At 39.9% G+C, this 20,923-nt stretch overlaps 1 protein-coding gene across 4 annotated transcripts in view; it reads right to left on the reverse strand.

Annotated features, from left to right (window-relative positions):
• The window catches only part of ALPK1 (alpha kinase 1), a 159,509-nt gene that overhangs the window by 29,759 nt on the left and 108,827 nt on the right, over positions 1-20,923 (reverse strand). For all 4 annotated transcript variants that reach the window (XM_089691850.1, XM_089691852.1, XM_089691851.1 and 1 more), the window contains exons 6-10: positions 16,322-16,381; positions 14,776-14,862; positions 8,011-8,087; positions 7,267-7,362; positions 3,642-3,746 (exon numbers count right to left, since the gene is read on the reverse strand). In XM_089691850.1, coding sequence (XP_089547976.1) covers positions 3,642-3,746; positions 7,267-7,362; positions 8,011-8,087; positions 14,776-14,862; positions 16,322-16,381 — 425 coding nt within the window. The remainder of the gene's footprint in view (positions 1-3,641; positions 3,747-7,266; positions 7,363-8,010; positions 8,088-14,775; positions 14,863-16,321; positions 16,382-20,923) is intronic.

The raw sequence follows: 20,923 nt of genomic DNA on the forward strand, positions 1-20,923 counted from the left end.
GAAGGTGAAATCCATCCAATAGGACCATCATTTACGACGCTGTTCCTCTTTATTATTGGCCACGGCTATTAACTCCTCCATATTGTGTATTTCATTAATCTTGGAGAACCAGGGGCATATTGGTGGAGACGTGGTTTGTTTCCAATGTAGTGGTATGCATGCATTGGCCATGTTAAGCAATTGTATGAGCAGAAAGTTTTCATATCTCTTGAAGAACATGGGGGTCAGATGGAGGGTGAATGCAGCATGGTTAAACGGCATCTGAATATCTGTTAATCTTTGAATAATCTGTTTGACCTGGGAACAAAAATGTGTGATCTTTGGCCAGGATCAAAATATGTGAAGCATAGAGCCCTCTTCCCTCTGGCATCGCCAACCAACTAAAGGGCATTGAGAAAAAACTCTGTGGAGAGTAGTACCAACAACACCACCATCAGCCCCACCCCACAAGCCAGAGTACTTGGTGTCATTCTAGACTCCAATCTGTCTTTCCAGCCCCAGGTCCAATCACTTACAAATTCATGCAGACTCCACCTCCACAACATCTCCAAAATACGCACGTTCCTAAGTCCAGAAACTAAAAAGCAACTCATTCACTCCCTTATTATATCACGACTTGACTAATGTAACTCCCTCCTCACCGGCCTACCCCAACACAGGCTATCCCCGCTTCAGTCTATCCTGAATTCTGCGGCCAGACTCATCCATCTTACCAACTGCTCCGTATCCGCCACCCCCCTCTGCCAATCCCTCCACTGGCTTCCGATTGCCCAACGCATAAAATTCAAAATACTAACATTGACGTACAAAGCTGTTCATAACACTGCCCCAAACTACATCACCGACCTGATATCCATCTACCACCCAAAACGTACTCTCCGCTTCTCACAAGACCTCCTACTCTCTAGTTCCCTGGTCTCCTCCTCCCATGCCCGCCTCCAGGACTTCTCCAGCGCTTCCCCCATCGTCTGGAACTCACTACCCCAATCCATCAGACTGTCACCTACCCTCTTCACCTTTAGGCGTACCCTGAAAACCCATCTCTTCAGAGAATCCTACCCCGCCCTTACCTAACTGCTGATCTCCTCTGCTCCCCCCACCACTCCATCCCCCACAGCTATTTCCTCCTGTACCACTCTCCCCTCCCTCCTTGATTGTAAGCTCCAAGGAGCAGGGCCCTTGAACCCCTTGTGTATTTTATTGTATTGTTACTGTATTGTCTCATGTATTGTCTCCCACTGTAATGTACAGCGCTGAGCAAACTGTTGGCGCTATATACTGTGCAATAATAATAATAATAGTAGGGACTCTGTACCATCTATAGAGAATTTTGTAGCCGGTTTCTTGTATAGAGCACAAAATGGAGGCTCTATGAGTTATTTGGATGATTCTATCTTTTTGTTTGTCTGTAAATGTGACGTTGAGGTCTTTTTCCCATTTGGTAAGAATTTCAGAGTAAAGTCATCAGATATATGGGACGAAAGACGGTACAAGCATGACAGACTGTGCTGAATTGGTTCCGAGTCTAAGCATATTGACTCAGACTGGGTTAGTGTGGGCATAGGATGATGTGTGCCATGAAGTTGCAAAAGAAGGTGGTGCAGCTGAACAGCCTGCCAGAGGGGATTGACAGTTCAAATATAGTTTGCAACACTGATAAAGATTGATTGCATCTGTCTGCCCCAAAATGGTGTAGACGAAAGCTCCATGGGTAAAGTGAAATCACACATTAGAGGGAATTCTTTTAACATTTTTAAGAAGTGGATTAAAATGGAGAAGGAAGGCTGACTAGCATCACTCAAGGTTATTCATATGAATTTGGTAATCAACTTACTGTATTTATTTCTTTCCAATAGTTTTGCAAAGGTAGGCACATACAAAAAAATATAAAGTGATGCTCCTTTATCACTACTGCATCTCCAACACATGCAGGTGAACATTTTATAAGGAAGCACAAGCACCCTATACAAACTCGCACTTTTTATTTTTAGCATAATGGTTCACGAACCTCTGATAAATAGATACTGCACCACATACAGTACGTTGTTCAGAAGAGCACTTTCCTTTGAAAGTGTGCTGTAAACTCTAAACTTATGTCATATAAGCAATATTTGCTTCATATGTGCATTCAAACATTACATCTGTGTGACATTACTATGACCTAGTCTGCTATCTTCAAACAAGAAACAGATAAGCAATCACTTAAGCCCACCAAAAATGTTTCTCAGTTTTGGATAGAGTGAAGAAGGGTAAGAAAATCTGTCTTCATCCTAGGTAGAGAGATGTTAGTGATGTTTTCTCACTTATTGTCCTGGGGGGGGGGGGGGCAGAAATGAGGAAATAATGGAAATACCTTTAAGGTTCCATTCACACCTTAGAACGTGCACACTTTTTGCATGTTTCTGCTCAACGCGTTTAGTGTAGGCCATCAATTTCATTGGTGGAGAATCACGCAAAAAAAGTTATTCTACCCTTTTAAAAATCATGGCACACCAAATTGCATGGCACTTTGGCACTATACGTTTTGTCATGCACAAACGCATTCCCAATTGCAAGATACATGAGGAGGCCATAATGCATTAATGGTACCAGTGTACACCTGCAAATGGGCTGCTTGTTTTTATGCATTGTGGCAAAGTAAACAATTTTGCGTGTGTTCCCAGAACATACTGCTGGGAATGAAGCCTAAAAGGATACAGACTGCAAAGAAAGCAGTAGAATGGAGAAAGATTAGAATCTTTGTGGGTTTTTTTCCTGTTTGTGACTCAATCCCAGTGACCCCATTTCCACCATTTTGTGTTTTGGTGCCACAGAAAAAACAACTAAGGGATCATTTCCTCAACAGTCACAGGCAATAATAAAAACAGAACCCTTCCCCATGCTTCCAAAATGAAAAAAGTTAAAGGATAAGCTCACCTTTTGGAACATGGATAATGTTCCACCCAGACTATGATGGTACTTCCAGGTCCTTCAGGTTAACATGCTTCAACTCCTGCTCCCGATCTGCGCCTCAGTGTGACAGTGGGCAGTGGATCCTCTCCCTGCACCTGCTGTCACAATTCAAAACCAGTGCAGACATGCGGGAGTCCACCCACACAGCCGCAGCATTCATTCACAATGGAGAGTGTGGCTGACGACTTGTAGTTCTGAATGAACTGTGAGGGTGGGCGCTGATGAGCGCCATTGTAGTTCATTCACAAGACCAGCAGCTTTGTAACCGACAGCCCATATGAAGGTACCAGCTAAAAGCTGAAGGGCTTGTCTGCAGAAGCCTGACATTGCATCCCTGATCCACTGATCACAGGTACAATGCTTTGCAGCCTCCTGCAAGAAAAAATAATAAATGTACTTTTTTTTTTTCTGCAAAAATACATGCATTTATTATTTTTTCTTGAAATGTGAACTTATCCTTTAATATAGGATTTGGGCTTCAATGTTAGCTTTAGGTGGCCATAAAGAAGAAGGTCTGTAATTTGTAAGAATGGAAGAAGAAAGATCTACCTGTTTCATTGTCATGACCGCTGCACTGTCATACCCATAACACTAATTTGCCAAAGAGAAACAAAATGCAGTGTACATAACACAGTATATAAAATAAACAGAATAAAATCTATAGTGATCTATATATTTAATATATATACCAAATTGGTAAGCACGAAGAGGGGTGTGTACAAACTAAAGGTTGCTGCCAGCTTACAAGCTTCTGCCGCTGATAATAATCGGTGATCAAACTCTTCTAGTAGGGTCTGTCAATATAACAACAGAAAACAAAAATATCAGAATTCTGAATTTTTAGGAGCAAAGCATAGACAACAAGTACCTCTCTGTGTCTGGTTTAAAAGATCAGCTAAGTTTCATATTAGCATTAGCTCTGCCACTAGAAATAACATAGGATTTTGTTTAGACTGGTGGCACAGTTAACAGCTGTGAATCAATAAATAAGTTAATGCAAAACTTATCACAGTGGGCTCATTCACTCGACAATTCATAGGCTGGCCATCCAGACCATTTTTCAGAACATAAGGCAAATGGATTGATTTACTAAAATTGGAGAGTGCAAAATCTGGTGCAGCTGTGCATGGTAGCCAGCTTCTAACTTCAGCTTGTTCAATTAACCACATGCCGCCCAGCCACCGCATATAAACGGTGGCAGGGCGGCGCTTGTAGGCAAAAGCACGTTTTAAAACGTGTGCCTACAAAACAGGTAGGGGGTGTGCGTGAGGCCCTACCTGTCCCGTGGGTGTCAGCAGCGGGTCTCCGCCGCCGGGTCACGGCTGCCGCTGTTTTCCCGCGATGAGCGGTGCACACTGACACAGAGCAGGGCTGCATTATTTACACACAGCCTGCTCTGTGACAGTTCGCCGCCAAGCTGCAGAGGGAGAGAACAGTTTCTGTCCCTCGATCAGCTCCCCCCTCCCTCCCCCCCCCCCGTCCAGTACACACCCCCGCCCCCTAGTAAAACACTCCCCTTACACTGCAAATTCTAAAAATATTAACCCCTTCCTCCCCAGTGACATTAGTACAGTTTCAGTGGTTTTTTTTCACTGATCACTGTATTGGTGTCACTGAGGATGTCAGTGACCCCAAGTCAGCTCCCCCCCCCCAGTGTCAAAATGTCCACCGCAGTCCCGCAGTCCCGCCATAAGTCGCTGGTCGCCGTCATATGTCGCTGATTGCCGCCACATGTCGCTGATCGGCGCCATTATTAGTATAAATAAAAATTAAAAATCCCAGTATCTTTCCCGCCATTTGTAAATGCTATAACTTTCACGTAAACCAATTAATTTACACGTATTGGGGTTTTTTTTAGCAAAGACATGTCGCGGAATGCATTTTGGCAGAAATTTATGACTAAATTTGATTTTTGCATTTTTTTTACTGGACATGTTTTATAGCAAAAAGTCCAAAATATTGTTTTTTTTTCCTCAAAATTGTCAGCCTTTTTTTTTATAGGGCAAAAAATAAAAACCGCACAGGCGATCAAATACCACCAAAAGAAAGCTCAATTTGTGGGGAAAAAAAGGATGTAAATTTAATTTATGTACCGTATTGCATGACCGCGCAATTGTCTGTTAAACTAGCGCAGCGCTGTATAGCAGAAAAATGGCGTAAATTGCAGTATTTATACCATAGATTGTAGACGCTATAACTTCCACACAAAGCAATCAATATACACTTATTGGGATTTTTTTTACCAAAAACATGTAGCAGAATACATTTTGGCCTAAATTTATAACCAACTTTGAGTTTACTATATATTTTTTATAGCTGAAAGTAAAAAATATTGTTTTTCTTGAAAATTTTTGGCCTTTTTTTGTTTATAGCGTAAAAAATAAAAAGCGCACAGGTGATCAAATACCACCGAAAGAAAGCTCTATTTGTGTGAAAAAAAGGACGTAAATTTCGTTTGGGTGCAGCATTGCATGACTACACAATTATCAGTTGAATTAGTGCAGCGCCGAGTAGCAAAAAGAAGCCTGGTCATTAAGGGGGGTAAATCCTCAGGAGGGCAAGTGGTTAAGCTTTGACAATAAAACCTGGAAGCTGATTGGATTCTATGCTGAGCTGCACCAGATTTCGCACTCTCCAATTTTAGTAAATTAAACCCAAAGACCTTGATCAGAATAACTGTAAGGTCCACTGTACACTGTTGTGCTGTGATGCTCTGCACGCTAATGAGAGTTATGTACATTTGTGTGATGCACTGTTTTCTGTGGAACACTGTGTTGCAGATGTCAAATTAATTCAAATGAATTGCCTGCTATATTACAATGTTCAGCATAATGTGAGTTAACACACCAGACATGAGACGTGTGAATGGGCACTAGTGAATTTTTTATATTAGAACACACTGGATATGGAGACTTCGGGACTGCTCTAGAATGTTATTGTGGAGTTTGACAAGCACTGTTGGGTGTCTGCACCAACATGTTGATACTTCTTTACATACCAGCAAGTGAGTACAGGTATACTTTTAGCTTGCATTACTTCCTCTGAATGATCCTCTCTTCATCACGTGTTGCACTTTCTCCCAAATGTTCATACCTGCAACTGTTTGACTTTTTGTGGCTCAACCTAGGTGTATTTTAGCTCTAAAAAATTGGAAGATTAGGCGAGGAACACTACATGCAGGGTTCACGTCTAAAAGAATGAAGATTTCATGTGCTTAACTGTTTGGTGCATCAAATGATCAACTGAATGGTAAGAATAACCACATAAACCAAAATGGTAATTTTCTCCTTTAGATTGTTAATACAAAAACATTATTGTCACTAAAATGTGTAATGCCTATTTCCCCTTAATGAAATCAGCATTTATTTGTTGAAAAACCTATTTTCATATGCATTTTATATTATGAAGTGTTATCAAGTATCACCATCCTGAAAACTGATGCTATTTTAGGGGATGACAATCTGTATGGTAATCTTGCGAATTGACTTTACATTAATTACATTATTTTTTTTTCACAAGGGCTGACCAACAAAATTACACTGACTTTGATAAAACAGCATACAGATAAATAATAACATAGAGAGCAAATGTTATGCATCTTTGTGAATTGGGATCTTGGAAATATGAGATAAATATGGAGTAGTATCAATAACAGTGTAGCAAGTGAAAAAAATGTTTTGAGCCCAGTGTATTTTTCCCTTGGCACTAAAAACCTAACATGTCTTGGGATGCTAAAGATTTTTTTTTGGTATGGATTCAATACCAATTACTCATTTCTGTAACACTGCTGACTCAGCAGATGACAGCATGTTTATATTAGATGTATTGTATAACAAGAAATGAGTTTTGCAGCAGAACAAATTTTACCTTGGGTGCTAAAGCCATTTGTTTCAACCCAATATACATACAGTATTTGGTTTTAAGCTACAAATAAACTTAGATTGGTTAGTCACATATATATAGTGCTGCACGGGGCGGACTGACCATTTGGAAACTCGGGCATTGCCCGAGGGCCCGGGTTCAGTAGGGGGCCCCATGAGATGCCACTGGTATTTTTTTCATAGGCTTTTTTTGAGTTTGGGCAAGGACACAGGGGCCCCATGATCCCCTATTGCCCGGGGGGCCCCTTGAGTTGTCAGTTCGCCCCTGGTGTTGCAGCATCGTGATTTATTTGTTCTTTGGGTAATATCACTTACCTTTGTTGCAAGTAGCTCTAAGACTCTAGCACTCCAATTTTATTTGATTGCTTGTGTACATAACAACTGTATTAAAACATACAAGGTATCAGGTAAAACTGATAGGTGCAATACATACTAATCCAACGTGGTTATTTTTCTTGAACCTCTGATAATCCTCTTCATTCATGGATATAAAAATGTCTGCTAAAACACCAAGAGATGTTGCAATTCCCTAAAAACAAAAATAAAAAAGTCAAAAAAGAAAAAAAAAAAGTAAACTATCATTTTATCAAGATGCACTTTCTTTGATGCTAAGAAATGAAAACACATTTCCAGCAGAATATGACTTAATATAATGTACCAAACCAAAGTTGCTGCACCCGTGTTATGTATTATTAAACAGTTGAAAGTCAGACCAAGTGGATTGTGAGTGATCTGCTTCTTTAGTACATATTGCTTTAAGGAAGGGATGGGTTTTATACTGTCACTGCAAAGAAAAGGATTAGACTTTCTGTTTGCCTCCGATTCATCTATTCTAGGCTCTAATAATTGATCAATTACTTAAAACAGTAATTAGTGGCCTTCATTACTAAGCAAGCTAACACTTCCTCTTTGCATCTCGTTATCAGAGTAAAGAGCAAAGAGCCGTATGATTGCACCAGATTCTGCTCTGTCATTAAATCATTTGCTTTTGTGTTTCACTGGAAAGCTATCACTTTAGTTATTTAAATATATGATTACAGAGGTTGAAGGAACACACCAGACTACTCCCACCTGTCTGATGTTATGCCATAAAAGCAAACGTGAATACATGGGCTACAAGAGCATCCGTGACGGCACCAATAGCAGACAGCTTATTATAGACATAAAGAGGATCTACCTTTTTGTCAGGTATAGGCAGTTCAAAAAAACCAACAATGGAAGTCCAGATGAGCTCAGCTGCCTCATACCACATCCCTATAGTCCAAGAAAAACAATACTCTAATTACTTATAAGCACACAGTACACATGAGCAATTGTAAATGCATAAAGGCCTGCCTTTTGTTTGTGTCTTTGTTAATTAGTAAAACTGCTTTATGACAATGTTATGAAGGCAAAACTGCTCTATGGCGATATTATGATGGAAAATTAGACTGCTAATAAATATTTCCACAAATCTAAACTATTCACAATAACAAAATCTAATCAAAGATGAACATATATTAATGACTGAGGTAGGTATTACAGTTCTACAGTAACCAAGTGCTTCTTTCCATCATAGTATTTCTACAGTCCTGTTCGGGTCTTTTCTGTTCAGCTCAAGTGTGGGTAGGGCCAAAACTGCCAGGACTCTAGCCATATGATAGATGACCCAAGTTCTTGGATAGGCTGATATATGGCATGATAAAAAAGCATGAGCAAATAAATGTTGAAACTCCTGTGCTGGACGATGAGCTCCACAATGTCAGTAACTCCACATGGAGTACTTTTTGGGAATGCAAGCCTTGCTGCCCTCAACGGGCAGGGAAATCCAAAGAAGCTGTGTGCAAAGAAACAAACAGAGGGCGCATGGGTCTAGTGCATTACCTTCTAAAAATTAGATTTATTGAATAAAAAGTAGTCTACTCATAAAATAAAAAAATAAAATCAAAAGGCACATCATAAAAAAAGACAGCATGGTCCAATCTCCCTATATGGTGGCTGTTGGGGGACTGTAGGGGGCCACGTTGGCTCTGAGGAAGAGGTTCTGCCTCGAAACGCGTCATCATTTGAAGGCCTACAGTCCCCAAACAGCCACCATCTAGGGAGATTGTACCCTGCTATCTTTTTTGTGATGTGCCTTTGATTTTATTCTTTTGCGAGTATACTACTTTTTATTCAATAAATCTCATTTTTAGAAGGTAATGCACTAGGCCCATGCACCCTCTGTTTGTTTCTTTGCACACAGATATATGACATGCATAGCACACATGTGGTCTACTGCTAATACCTCTGCAATAAATAAAGTAGAATGGGATCCAGCTGTATTGTTCCCCATAGCACAAGAAGGAAAACAGCCCATTGTTTAGGAACAAAGAAAATCAGTGAGATAGATTTACATTGTTTTCTTAGGATCAAATGATTTTCTTTTTATAGATGTTGGGCTGTTTGCTGTCTATAAATTCAAAAAGATAAAGCATGCTATAATAGATAAGTGTGTCTTTTTTTTCTCTGTTGGTTGAACTGGATAGACTTGTGTCTTTTTTTAACCAGATTAACTATGAAACTATACCTGTCAGGGAACGCACATACTTATGCACAGGCACAGGATACCTGTAAGCCCTACTAGTAGCCATTCAATGTGTGTGCGTGTGTGTGCGCAAGGGCGCATTGGCACCAGGCAGGCTTTTTAAACTGCTCTAGTTCCTTGTGTCCGTGCCATTTGGTCTACTATGTTTCTTAGCATCTGTGCATCTATTCCCGTATTGCTCTCTTGTTGCTGACCAGGTCTTCTCCCGGCTCTGCCTGAACGATGCCCGCACCGACCCCTGACTACTCTTCTGCCTGGCGTTTATGCCTGATCTGCCTGCTAGTTGCCGACTGGGACTGTCTGACCTTGACTTAATCCTTCACCCTGCACCTGAACCAGCTGAGCCCTGACAATCTCCAGTTCTTGCTCTTCTGCTAGCGTGCCATCCAGCAGCTGCTCCTGCATACCCAAATGAACATCAGCATCCAGCAGCAGAAGTCTTATCAGGCACTCGTGTCGCTCTGTGTTCTGGCGCTCCCTGTTACTTTACCAGGGCTCCTGAGCCAGAGCTGTAAGAGAGGCCTTCCTCTGCATTTCAGAGTCCATCACCTGGTACATTACAATACCAATGTAGGGAACTGCCACCATAGTCATATTACGATATGTATAATGAGCTATAGTCCTTGGAATATAGGTGCTCCCTTTACTGTCAATACTTCACTGAGGTTCAAAATATAGTTCACACTGCTAACTAACATTCTGTAAACCCCGGTCCTCCAGCTGCACGTTATCACACCGCAATCCAGAGCTAGTATCCCTTATTGAGGTGTTTGCTTTCTCTGCCTCAGTATATTGTAGGAAAACATTTTGTTTGTTGCTAGGTGAGTTGTGCTATTTTTTTTATATTTAAGGGCTGACTGAACTGTCCAATAACTAGCTTATGCTTTATTTAGAGATGATGGTGGAAATACCGCAGTGGGACATTATGTAATTTTGAGGACTGTTTTAGAATGTCTTAGAATGACTTGTAAAATATAGAGGTTAAATTGCAAAAGCATTTATGATTTGCAACTGGTATGTAAGGTTGTCCATACAGGCTGTCCAATTTCTGCCCAATTTCCTTTAGATTTACCTTCATCTATGTAGTGAAAGAGCCTACCTAATTGGATACAATTGAAAGTGTTGTTAGTTTTGACCTCCTATTATATGGTTTTTGGTAAATCTAAATCAAAAATCTCAAGAATATTGTATAATGTATGGCTAGCCTTAGTGTTTAATTCGCGTGTGGGAAGGATATCAGGAGTATACATTGGTGTAGCTAATTATAGTTCTTCAGATACCCTGATTAAGTGGAATTAGATGAAACCCAAGATGGGACACCCTGTTTAATTCGGCTGTGATATTATACGTATGCTTTTACTCTTTGGAAACTATGTAAGTGCAGTAAAGTGATAGATTTTTGATGGAATGTCTGCAATCTGCATTATGTGTTTGCATTTCATTCTTTGCAGAGCCGCTACATTTTATTGGGGACATGCTAAATGTGGAGAGAGTGCATCACGTAACTCTATGGATAACAGGTCATGTGATGGCCAGAGTCACCTGACTAGGAAACAACACATATGGATCCCATTTTAACAGCATGTCTTACTGCAGAGTAGCAGAGAGATTTTCCAATGAGGATCCCTTGCCAGCCCTCTGAAGAAAACATCACAAAAAAAATCTAATTTCTACTGCCACACTCTTTATAATGCCAAACAGATGATGTCTTCTGCAAAAAGAAGATCCTCTAGTACATGGGTGTCAAACTGGCGGCCTTCCAGCTGCTGCCACACTACAATCCCCCAAGATTGACAGTTACAAGCATGACTCCCAAAGGCAGAGGCATGGTGGGACTTATAGTTTTGCAACAGCGGGAGGGTCGCTAGTTTGACACCCCTGCTCTAGTAGCTGCTGCAGGTGGCAGGCAGAGTTAAGAGAGCAGAGGGCACTGATTGTTCCAGATTTAGATTGGCGAAGTCAGTAGCTAAAATGTGAAGCATTTCCTCAGTCAAAGATAACATAGCAATAAAAGAGATGAATATTTAAAGTGAAGATCACTAACCCCTTAGTATTTTCCAAACATGTAATAGTAGGTCAAAAAATTTGAGTATCACCCCTATTTAGTAAATACAAGCAGCGCAAACACTTCACAGTGTTATCATCAAAACGTTAGTGATAAATCTCCAATTATCACTCATACATTGTAAATCATTCATTAATGCATATCTTAACCATTATCTCTGTCACAAAAAAATAAATTAATAATAAAAAATACAAATGAATAAATGCAACACATAATGTGATATCTCAAAAAAAGTCCCGTGACATAAAAATTATATTTAATAAATAAAATAAAATAAAATAGAATATATATATATATATAATTAAAAAAGTCCCGTGATGAAAGATGATAAAGAAGAAATTAAAGTCCAGTGATGAAATATCTTCATGTGGCGAAAAACTTTAAAGTATAGAAAACCTTTTGCAGTGCCCACTGTGCACCCTCACTCAGGTGTGCACTCACCAGATATTGGATTTGTTAAAGCATACTCAAGAGGATATCCACTAATTTAACCAAGAGGTTCCTCCAAGAACAGCCCACTTAATGATTGATTGCCAGGATAATACAAAACTCCATTCCACCATACCATGAAAAGAGAAGAACACTTGATGGACCGAGATATTCAAATATCGGAAGTCTTGCAATGTATCGCCGATTTGAAGACTAGCAAACATCCAGGACCTGATGGCTATACGGCCTTGTACTTTACAAAACTGGCAGATGTTCTGGCCCCTCATCTCGCAGCCATGTTTAATGCGGGGAAAGGAGGTTCAGCTTTTCCCCCTGACTTGGTGACTGTTAATATGGTCATGATCCCGAAACCGGACCGGGACCATTCCTCTTGGGCGAATTATAGACCAATCTCTCTTATTAACGTCGATATGAAAATCCTTCCAAAAATTTTATCTACTCCTTTGAACTCTTTCCTTTTTCGTCTGATCAAAAAAGACCAGGTGGGCTTTGTCCCCCATAGACAAGCAGGGGACACAATCAGATGAATTTTACAGATACAACACCAGGCTCACACTCTATTACTATTCTTGTTTCTTCTTTCTACGCTTTTCTCTCCCTTTCTTTTTTTTGTTTATGTTTTGTTTCTGTCAGTTTTTATGTTATATGCACTGATTGAGATACCCCTTGAGAACTGTGCCTGTACCGTTTTATACACCAATTGGACTTTCTTGGAAGTCCTAGGTGTAGAGTTCTGATATGCGTCCAGTGGGATTTTATGCTCAGCTTTTCCTACCATCTGTATGCGACTTTGGTGACTATCCTTGGTTCTTGCCCACCAGCTCATTGGTTACTATTTGCTGTTAACACAGTTTTAAAGGGTCTCATTCCATCCCTTTTGAGATTGTGTTTTTATACATTTCTCTCCTTGTCAATATTTCAGTGCATCTGTTATGTCCTTCATCAACAGAACTGTACATCTTACTTTTTTTGTATCAATGAGCTTGTCCCTGACTGTTTCTATGTTGTTGTGCTATCTATAATAAAATTAATTGTAAAAGAAAAAAGAAGAACAAAGAATCCACTCTAATAGTATATTACCCAAGATAGATAGATTTATTTACTCCAAGTAATGCACTTACAATGTTAAAAACATCAACAAGCCCAAATAGTGTGTCTTTGTGACCAGCAGATACCGCATAGACCCCTATGAGTAAGTCAGGATATGATGAAACTCGTCAAGGCATGACGGTGCAGCAGACCAGAAGTGACGTAGATCCATAAGCGGAAGTGACGTGACGGCGTTGTGTCCAACAGTTCCGGAGGTGGTGGGAGCACCATGCGGTATCTGCTGGTCACAAAGACACACTATTTGGGCTTGTTGATGTTTTTAACATTGTAAGTGCATTAAATGGAGTAAATAAATCTATCTTGGGTAATACACTATTGGAGCGGATTCTTTGTTCTTCTCTTTTCATGATATGGTGGAATGGAGTTTTGAATTATCCTGGCAATCAATCATTAAGTGGGCTGTTCTTGGAGGAACCTCTTGGTTAAATTAGTGGATATCCTCGAGTATGCTTTAACAAAGGCAATATCTGGTGAGTGCACACCTAAGTGGTTTTCTATTACCTTAAAGTTTTTCGCCACATGAAGTTATTTCATCACTGGACTTTAATTTCTTCTTTATCATCTTTCATCACGGGACTTTTTTAATAATATATATATATTTTATTTTTTATTTTATTTATTATACATAATTTTTATGTCACATGACTTTTTTTGAGATATCACATTATGTGTTGTATTTATTAATTTTTATTATTCATTTATTTTTTGGTTACAAAGATAATTGTTAGGATATGCACTAATGAATGATATATAACGTATGAGTGATAATTGGAGATTTATCACTAATGTTTTGATGATAACACTGTTAAGTGTATGCACCACTTATAATCACTAAATAGGGGTGATACTCACATTTTATGATCTTTAAAGCAAGGTATAGTGGCAGCAATACATTTTTCATAATTTTTTGTTTTTTCGGGTGTTCATTTTTTGCATCGTGCGCGATATAGTGACATTTGGATACATTTTTCAAGGTGGTCACTTATAGAGTATGTAATGGTAGGTACGTATCCTCTATAAATGTCAAATTAAAGTATTTTACTAAGTTAATTATTACTATTTCAGTATCTGGAATAGCAACATAATATAAGCTGTGGAATTTTTTCAAGAATATTTCATCTTGTATTATGACATAAAATGTGCTGGTACAACCACCATTGCTAGGTGCTTTATTGTTACTCATTTATATAAGTATGTCCGTATGTGAATGTGCTTGTGTGTTCTGGTTTCCTTTCATCTAAGGCATCCGTTTAAAGCCCATTTCCATGCAGAAATTCCCCAGCAGAAGTAGTGTGGTCTCCAATTGTTAAGAAAGAACTCCATGAAGTCAGAAATAAAAAGTAGTGTGGGAGGTAATTGTAATGGATTGTTTATTGTACCCTAATCCTTTGATGGGAATAGAGCTGTCAAAACATGGCTCTGAGGATTAGGGCAATGTAAGCATAATTCTGGTCTCAACAGTTATTTTTAACTGCAGCAGTTGACCCCATAACAGTCTCTGAAGATGGCTCCTTAAATTCACACAAACACTGAGATTTGAAGTGTGCAATATTGGTGCCACAGTACCAAGAGCCACATGTTCACATCTTTCTTCCTTGGAAAGATTGCAACGGTGTTAAAGTAAATAGCACAATACTCTTACTTCCTGCAATAATTTAGATAATTCTACGGGAAGTAGATGAAAATAGAGTAAAGCTAAGAACTTAAAATTTTAAGACATAACAATAATAAATGTATATATGGCTCCTTACCTAATTTCTGCAGGATTTGTCCCCTGATCTGGATGCATACAGACTGGACTAAAATTCTATCACTCTCTTCAGAATATAGCCAGGTGCCTGGTTATTTTTCAAAAAAGTAAAAGGATAATAGAAAAAATGTATATCATATAAACTGTTTTAAATGAACTTTATAAGTTAGTATTTCACCATTTAATCTATACCTTTTATACAATACACACATTTTAACAGACTTTCGCGAAATAGTATTTCACTGCAATAACCTTAAGCATATATGGATATGTATTACAAGCTTAGGCTGGTTTTCAAGAAGGAACCTTAAAGTGTGACAATCAAATATCATTGAAGAATGCACTAACAGTTTTATATTCTGACTTTTTAAAGTATACCTGCACAATTTTATTATAGCCTGCAATTTGAAGTACTGCTCAAATACCACTTCTATTACAAAAGTCAAATTTGGTGTCATACATCTTCCCATAGATTCTCCAAAATGAAAAATAAATAATTAGGAGAAGCAAATACAAGCAATTAACACCTATAACCACTTCAGCTCTGGAAGACTTTACCCCCTTCATGACCAGGGCCTTTTTTGCTATTCGGCACTGTACTATTTTAACTGGGAATTGCGTGGTCATGCAAAACTGTACCTGCATGAAATTCATACCATTTTTTTTCACACAATTAGAGCTTTCTTTTAGTGGTATTTGGGTTTTTTATTTTTTATTATATAAACAAAAAAGGACTTAAAATGTTGAAAAAAAAATGTTTCTATTTTCTGTTATAAAACATTTCCGGTAAAAAAATAAATCACATATCTTCATAAGGCCAAATGTATTCTGTTACATGTCTTTTGTAAAAGAAAAAGTCACAATAAGTGGATATTAATTAGTTTGAGCAAAAGATTTAGCATCTACAAGCAAAGGTATATATACTCGATTTTTTATTTATTTATCATACTAGTATGAATGGTAGTGATCAGCGACTTATAGTGAGACTGTGATAGTGCTTTGAGCAATCTGACACTAACTGATGCTAGGTGTGAACTGACTATATGACACTGACATCTCCAGTAAATGCGAATGACAGCACAGAAGGGGTGGCGGGAGACAGACCCTAATTGGTAATGCCAGATGATGTACAGCGGGGCCGCTCTGCCACAGTAAAACCGCAGTAGGAGGTCCACAAGCGGATAAAATGACTTTGTGGGAGGGGACAGAGACCCATGCTAAAGCCAGCAGATAATGCAACTCATTGGTGGCCACCTAAAAGTAGAACTTTGGATGAATGTGTCCCTTAATGAGTTCATGTCTTTATTAAACATTTGTATAAACTACATTAAATATCTATTATTAAATATAATTAAATATATATTATTATATTAAATATATTAAATATAAATATTAAATATTACCTAGGGTAATCAATATCTTCATCTTCAAACCCCTCCCTATATAATCAAAAACTAAAAAACATTTTGGCTGCACTTTTAGGTAAATAAATGAATCCCCAAAGAGCACACAGCTCCATCCTCATTAAGGTTCACTATGTTTCTTACCTGTTGCTCCATTGTTGCTTATTAGGCTACTTAATATATACTCTGCTTTCAGAAGCTTTCCTGTGAATATAATAAATGCAATACAACAAATGTTACTCATAACAAATGTTATCCAGTTAATCCACTATCACGAAAAAAAATCACACAGTTGTAGCGCTACCCCTGTGCGGGCTGCTAGTTGATTCCAGTTGTTGCCCTGACTTTGCAAGCCCCTCAACCCTTCTGACACTCTAGGTTCAGACATACTTAAACACAGAAACAATGCTCACCAGATTGGTTATAAAGAACACTGGCACAGAGTCTGATGAAAACGAGAGACACAATTCTAAGCAAATATTGTTATATTGAATGCTGGTAAGCAAGGGCTTTGATTATTTGATTAACAGTTGAATAGATCAAAATCATTTTCTAAAGCACATAAAACTTTTCTCTACAGATTAGATACAAATAAAGGTAACTGTCAAAGACAACACTGGTTGAAGGGGGAGAGACTTAGGAACTCATCAGCAAGCTCTGGACCACTGGCGCACTGAGCTAATTGTCACTATAATATTCTATTTTCTAATAATGTAATACAAGGGTAGAGTGCTTCCTTAAATGGATGAGCAGGTATTCATGACTTGTATAAGAGACAGTTCCAGTTTAGAGGGAACTTGCCTTCTGCTAGCACGTTGTGGACCCGTGCATGATGTTGGGTATTTATAGGCCAGAAATGTTAAGCAGGTAAACAACTGAAGTGATAATAGCAAGGGTTCCTCTGTGGCTGAAGTATAAAGATGTCTGCATGCAGTGTCTCTAAGCAGTTAAATGACAGAAGGGGTTAGGCATAAACCTACTCACCAATCCTGATATGGATGTAGCCCAGGGACATCCCTAGGCAGGTGCAGGGGGTGCGTGCCACACCAGGTGACACCTACCACACGGGTGACACCGGATCAGCTCCACGAAAAGGTAAGTTGTAAAGCAAGCCGACAATCCCCGCAGGATGGATCGAATCTGCGGTTTGAGCATAATGGATCGGAGTCCAATCCATTATGCTCCCCAATCTGCAGATCCGTTCCATCCTGCGGGGATCGTCGGCTTGCTTTACAACTTACCTTTTCGTGGAGCTGATCCGGTGTCACCCCGTATAGGTTGCATGCCGATGATCCCCGCAGGATGGATCGGATTTGTGGATTGGGGAGCATAATGGATCAGATTCTGATCCATTCTGCAGATCCGATCCATTCTGTGGGGATCGACGGAGGGGATGTCACTAAGTGGTATCGCACCAGGTGACAGCAACCATAGGGACGCCCCTGATGCAGCCTCCACAGGAACAGTATATGCTGTGCAGGTCTTTGAGTCTCAGCTGAGGCGTAAGGGATGGTCACCCAGCAGGCTATCAGCACATTGAAGCAGAAGCAGGAGCGCAGAGATGGGCTGTGGAAGTTATGGAGTAACTTGGAAGATGAACAGCTGCAGAACCACGTCTAGTGATCTGTGACACAGCTCTGCAGATTCGCTGTCCAGAATATCACTGTAACTTGTCACAAGGGTCTGCTGCAACTGTGTACAGAACGCCAGACTCCCATCATCCTGTCTAAAGTCCCAAGCCTTGAGAGTGAGACCGCCAAACACAGTCAAATATATAGGGTCTCCCACAATTCTCTTTGCTAGGTGGCTCCTGGGATGTGTACTTCAAACAGCACCCAGGAATGCAGTGACGGGTGGTAGCAGGACTACGGGTCCCAAGGTCCTCTGCTGTCAATCAGAAGATAAGCTCTTTCACTCCGCTGATCGGAGGTAATGTAATAGTCTGAATACTGGGCACTAGAGGGGAAATGCTTAACCCCTAGTTCCCCTTGTCAGTGTCACTTGGTTTCCATTATAAAATAGTTGGCACCTGGCTACACAGGGAACCTTACAGTGAATTTGTCATTACACTCAAGGCTGGGAAAAAGGGGTGGACAGCTTCCCTGGATGCAGTGGTGTATTGTAGGGATGGAGGGACCTTCCTTGTTTTACAAGGCTGACAGGAGTAGTGACAGAGGCATTACTATCATATACAAAAACATGCAGCGCTAGAGTGAATAGATCTATCTCATAATACGGAGTGACCACTTAATAAGATATAAACGCAGCTATCATAATAGTCTTATGCAACTAATATTATAACATTCTCATGGTTAAGAAGGTATAAATGGTGATAAAGGTGTCAAAGTCAATCTATCATCGGAGTGACGTAAATCTGTGACATCTGTGGTAGGAAATATGGCTGTGGAATGCACTAACCAGATAGCGCAAATAAAAGCGCATTGGAGTAAAATGACCTACTCCTGGTCACTGGATCAGGGAACCTGCCGGAATGGTGGTCGTCTCTACTATGGTCACCAGAGTCATCCGTGTCCTCTCCAGTAATGGAATTCCCAGGTATCCGGTGGAGTAAACGTTCATCCGGTATGCAGTAGAATCCTTGTGTCAGCGACCTCCCGGGGTGCGATGTGCGCTCAAGGACCAGGAATCACCTTAAGGGCTCAGAAATAACCCAAAAGAGAGGCTTCCGATAGTGTGATAACTTTTATTATGGAGTAGTAAACAAAAAACGCACTTACATGGTGCAATATACACTTCCAAAGATGGCCGCCCGTGTCAAGGTGTGGACCATGTGGGTAGTGGTTGTGGGTCAAATAGCATCTCCCTAACGCGTTTCGTGGCAACTGCACGTTTTCAAAGGGAGTGGGCTAGTGTTGGAGGACACCTATTTATAGTGTGGTGCCTGAAAAGCTTATGGGCACAAATCGCGGTAAATTACCGCTACTGCGCATGCGCGGATCGGGTGCCTCGCGCATGCGCAGTCCGACGCTATCGCGTCATTGCCAATATTCCGCGCATGCGCAGATCGCGCTCGGCGGCCATTTTCTTGGAGACCCAGTCTAAGGATACTGCCACTGAGGACAGAAATAACAGGAGGGAGGGTCACAATCTATGGTTGCTGTCTAGGATGACAGATCAACCCAGGGGGAGAGAATTCAGTGCGGTATAGAGGGCTAATGATAATATTAACCTCTCAGGCTTGATGTGCTCAGGGAATGTAGGAAATTCATTAAATATATCCGGAGTGCAGTCATCCTGTGATGAACTTAGTAGGACTACAAGTCTCAGGGCAGATATACCGCAAATATGTCCTTATGGAAGTGTGTTGATATGGGCAGATAGTGTACAGTTATACATATATACATGGACATGGAATACACTGGTAAAAGATAAACATTAAAATGATAAACAATGCATAATATATATTAAAATGATACCATACATATATATAGGAATATGGGCAACACCTGGCATCCATATACAATTTGTTATTTAATAGCAGAGATTCGGTTCCTAGTTTATTGAGAACCCGATCTTCATGAATGATAAGGATGTCACCCAGTGCAATACTTACATAGGTGATACCACACGTAGTTCTTATACAGGTGGCCATATGGGAATATATACATATTAAATATATATAAAATTATAAAAATGTAAGCATGACATAGCATTACATGCATAAAATGTAAATGCAATTAAAACTAGAATATAGATGATAATGCCGAGAATGTGGCCGAAAAATGGCAACACAGTGAACCCTCACAGTACAACAACCAATGTAAAATAGGTTGGGTAAATAAAGTGTTGAGTGTAACAATACAATCAAGGCCTTAGATATCTGGTAACCTTGCTGGGCCCCGTGGATTGTTCAAACCCGGTAACCCTAAAATTCGGTTGAAGTCAGAGACATAAGCTAAAAAGCCATAAAATTAATCAATAAAAGACCGTTAACTTGTGTCTAAAAAACAGTTAAGATCCAAATCCACATTTAACCCTTGTGGAGCAAATGTTTTGAGTAAAAAAATCCATTTGGTTTCTATCTTGGAGACTGCCCTACGTTTGTGTGTTCCTCTCCAATGTCTTTGGATCATGTCAATTCCTATGAATTTCAGGGAGTGTGGATTATTGTTATGCGTTTGGCGGAAATGCATAGAGAGTGAGTGTTCTCTAAATCCCTTTTTTATATTTGTTAAATGCTCCCTTAGTCTATCACGAAGCCTTCTGGTCGTTCTCCCGACATATTGTTTGCCGCATGCACATTCTAAGAGGTATACGACATGCGTGCTGTTGCAGGTTATAGTGGATTGAATGTCATAAGTTCTCCCGGTGGTATTGGAACGGAAAGTCTTGATTGGGTTTTTATGAATACCGTTGTGGGTACATAACATGCACCTATTACAAGGGAAAAACCCTTTCCGGTCAAAGAAGAAAGATGGCTGCTTAGGTGGATTAACTATATTAGGTGCCAACCTGTTTCTCAGGGGAGGTGCCTTGCGGTAAGTAATATCGGGGATTTCGGGTAAATGTTGCCCTATAATGGGGTCATTCTTCAGAATAGACCAGTTTTTCTTAATTATCTTGGCTATGTCCCTATATTGGGTGGAAAAGTTGGTGATGAAAGGACAAAATTTCTCGGTCTGGATCTTTGGCCTCGTGGTAAGTAAATTGGCTCTGTTACTTTCTCCCACTGCAAGTCTTTCATCATCGAGGGTATTGTCATTATAGCCCTTATCAATAAATCTC

The sequence above is a fragment of the Staurois parvus genome, unplaced genomic scaffold, assembly GCF_062004578.1.
Source record: "Staurois parvus isolate SC_StPar_1 unplaced genomic scaffold, SC_StPar_1.0 ptg000572l, whole genome shotgun sequence".
Lineage (NCBI taxonomy): Eukaryota > Metazoa > Chordata > Amphibia > Anura > Ranidae > Staurois > Staurois parvus.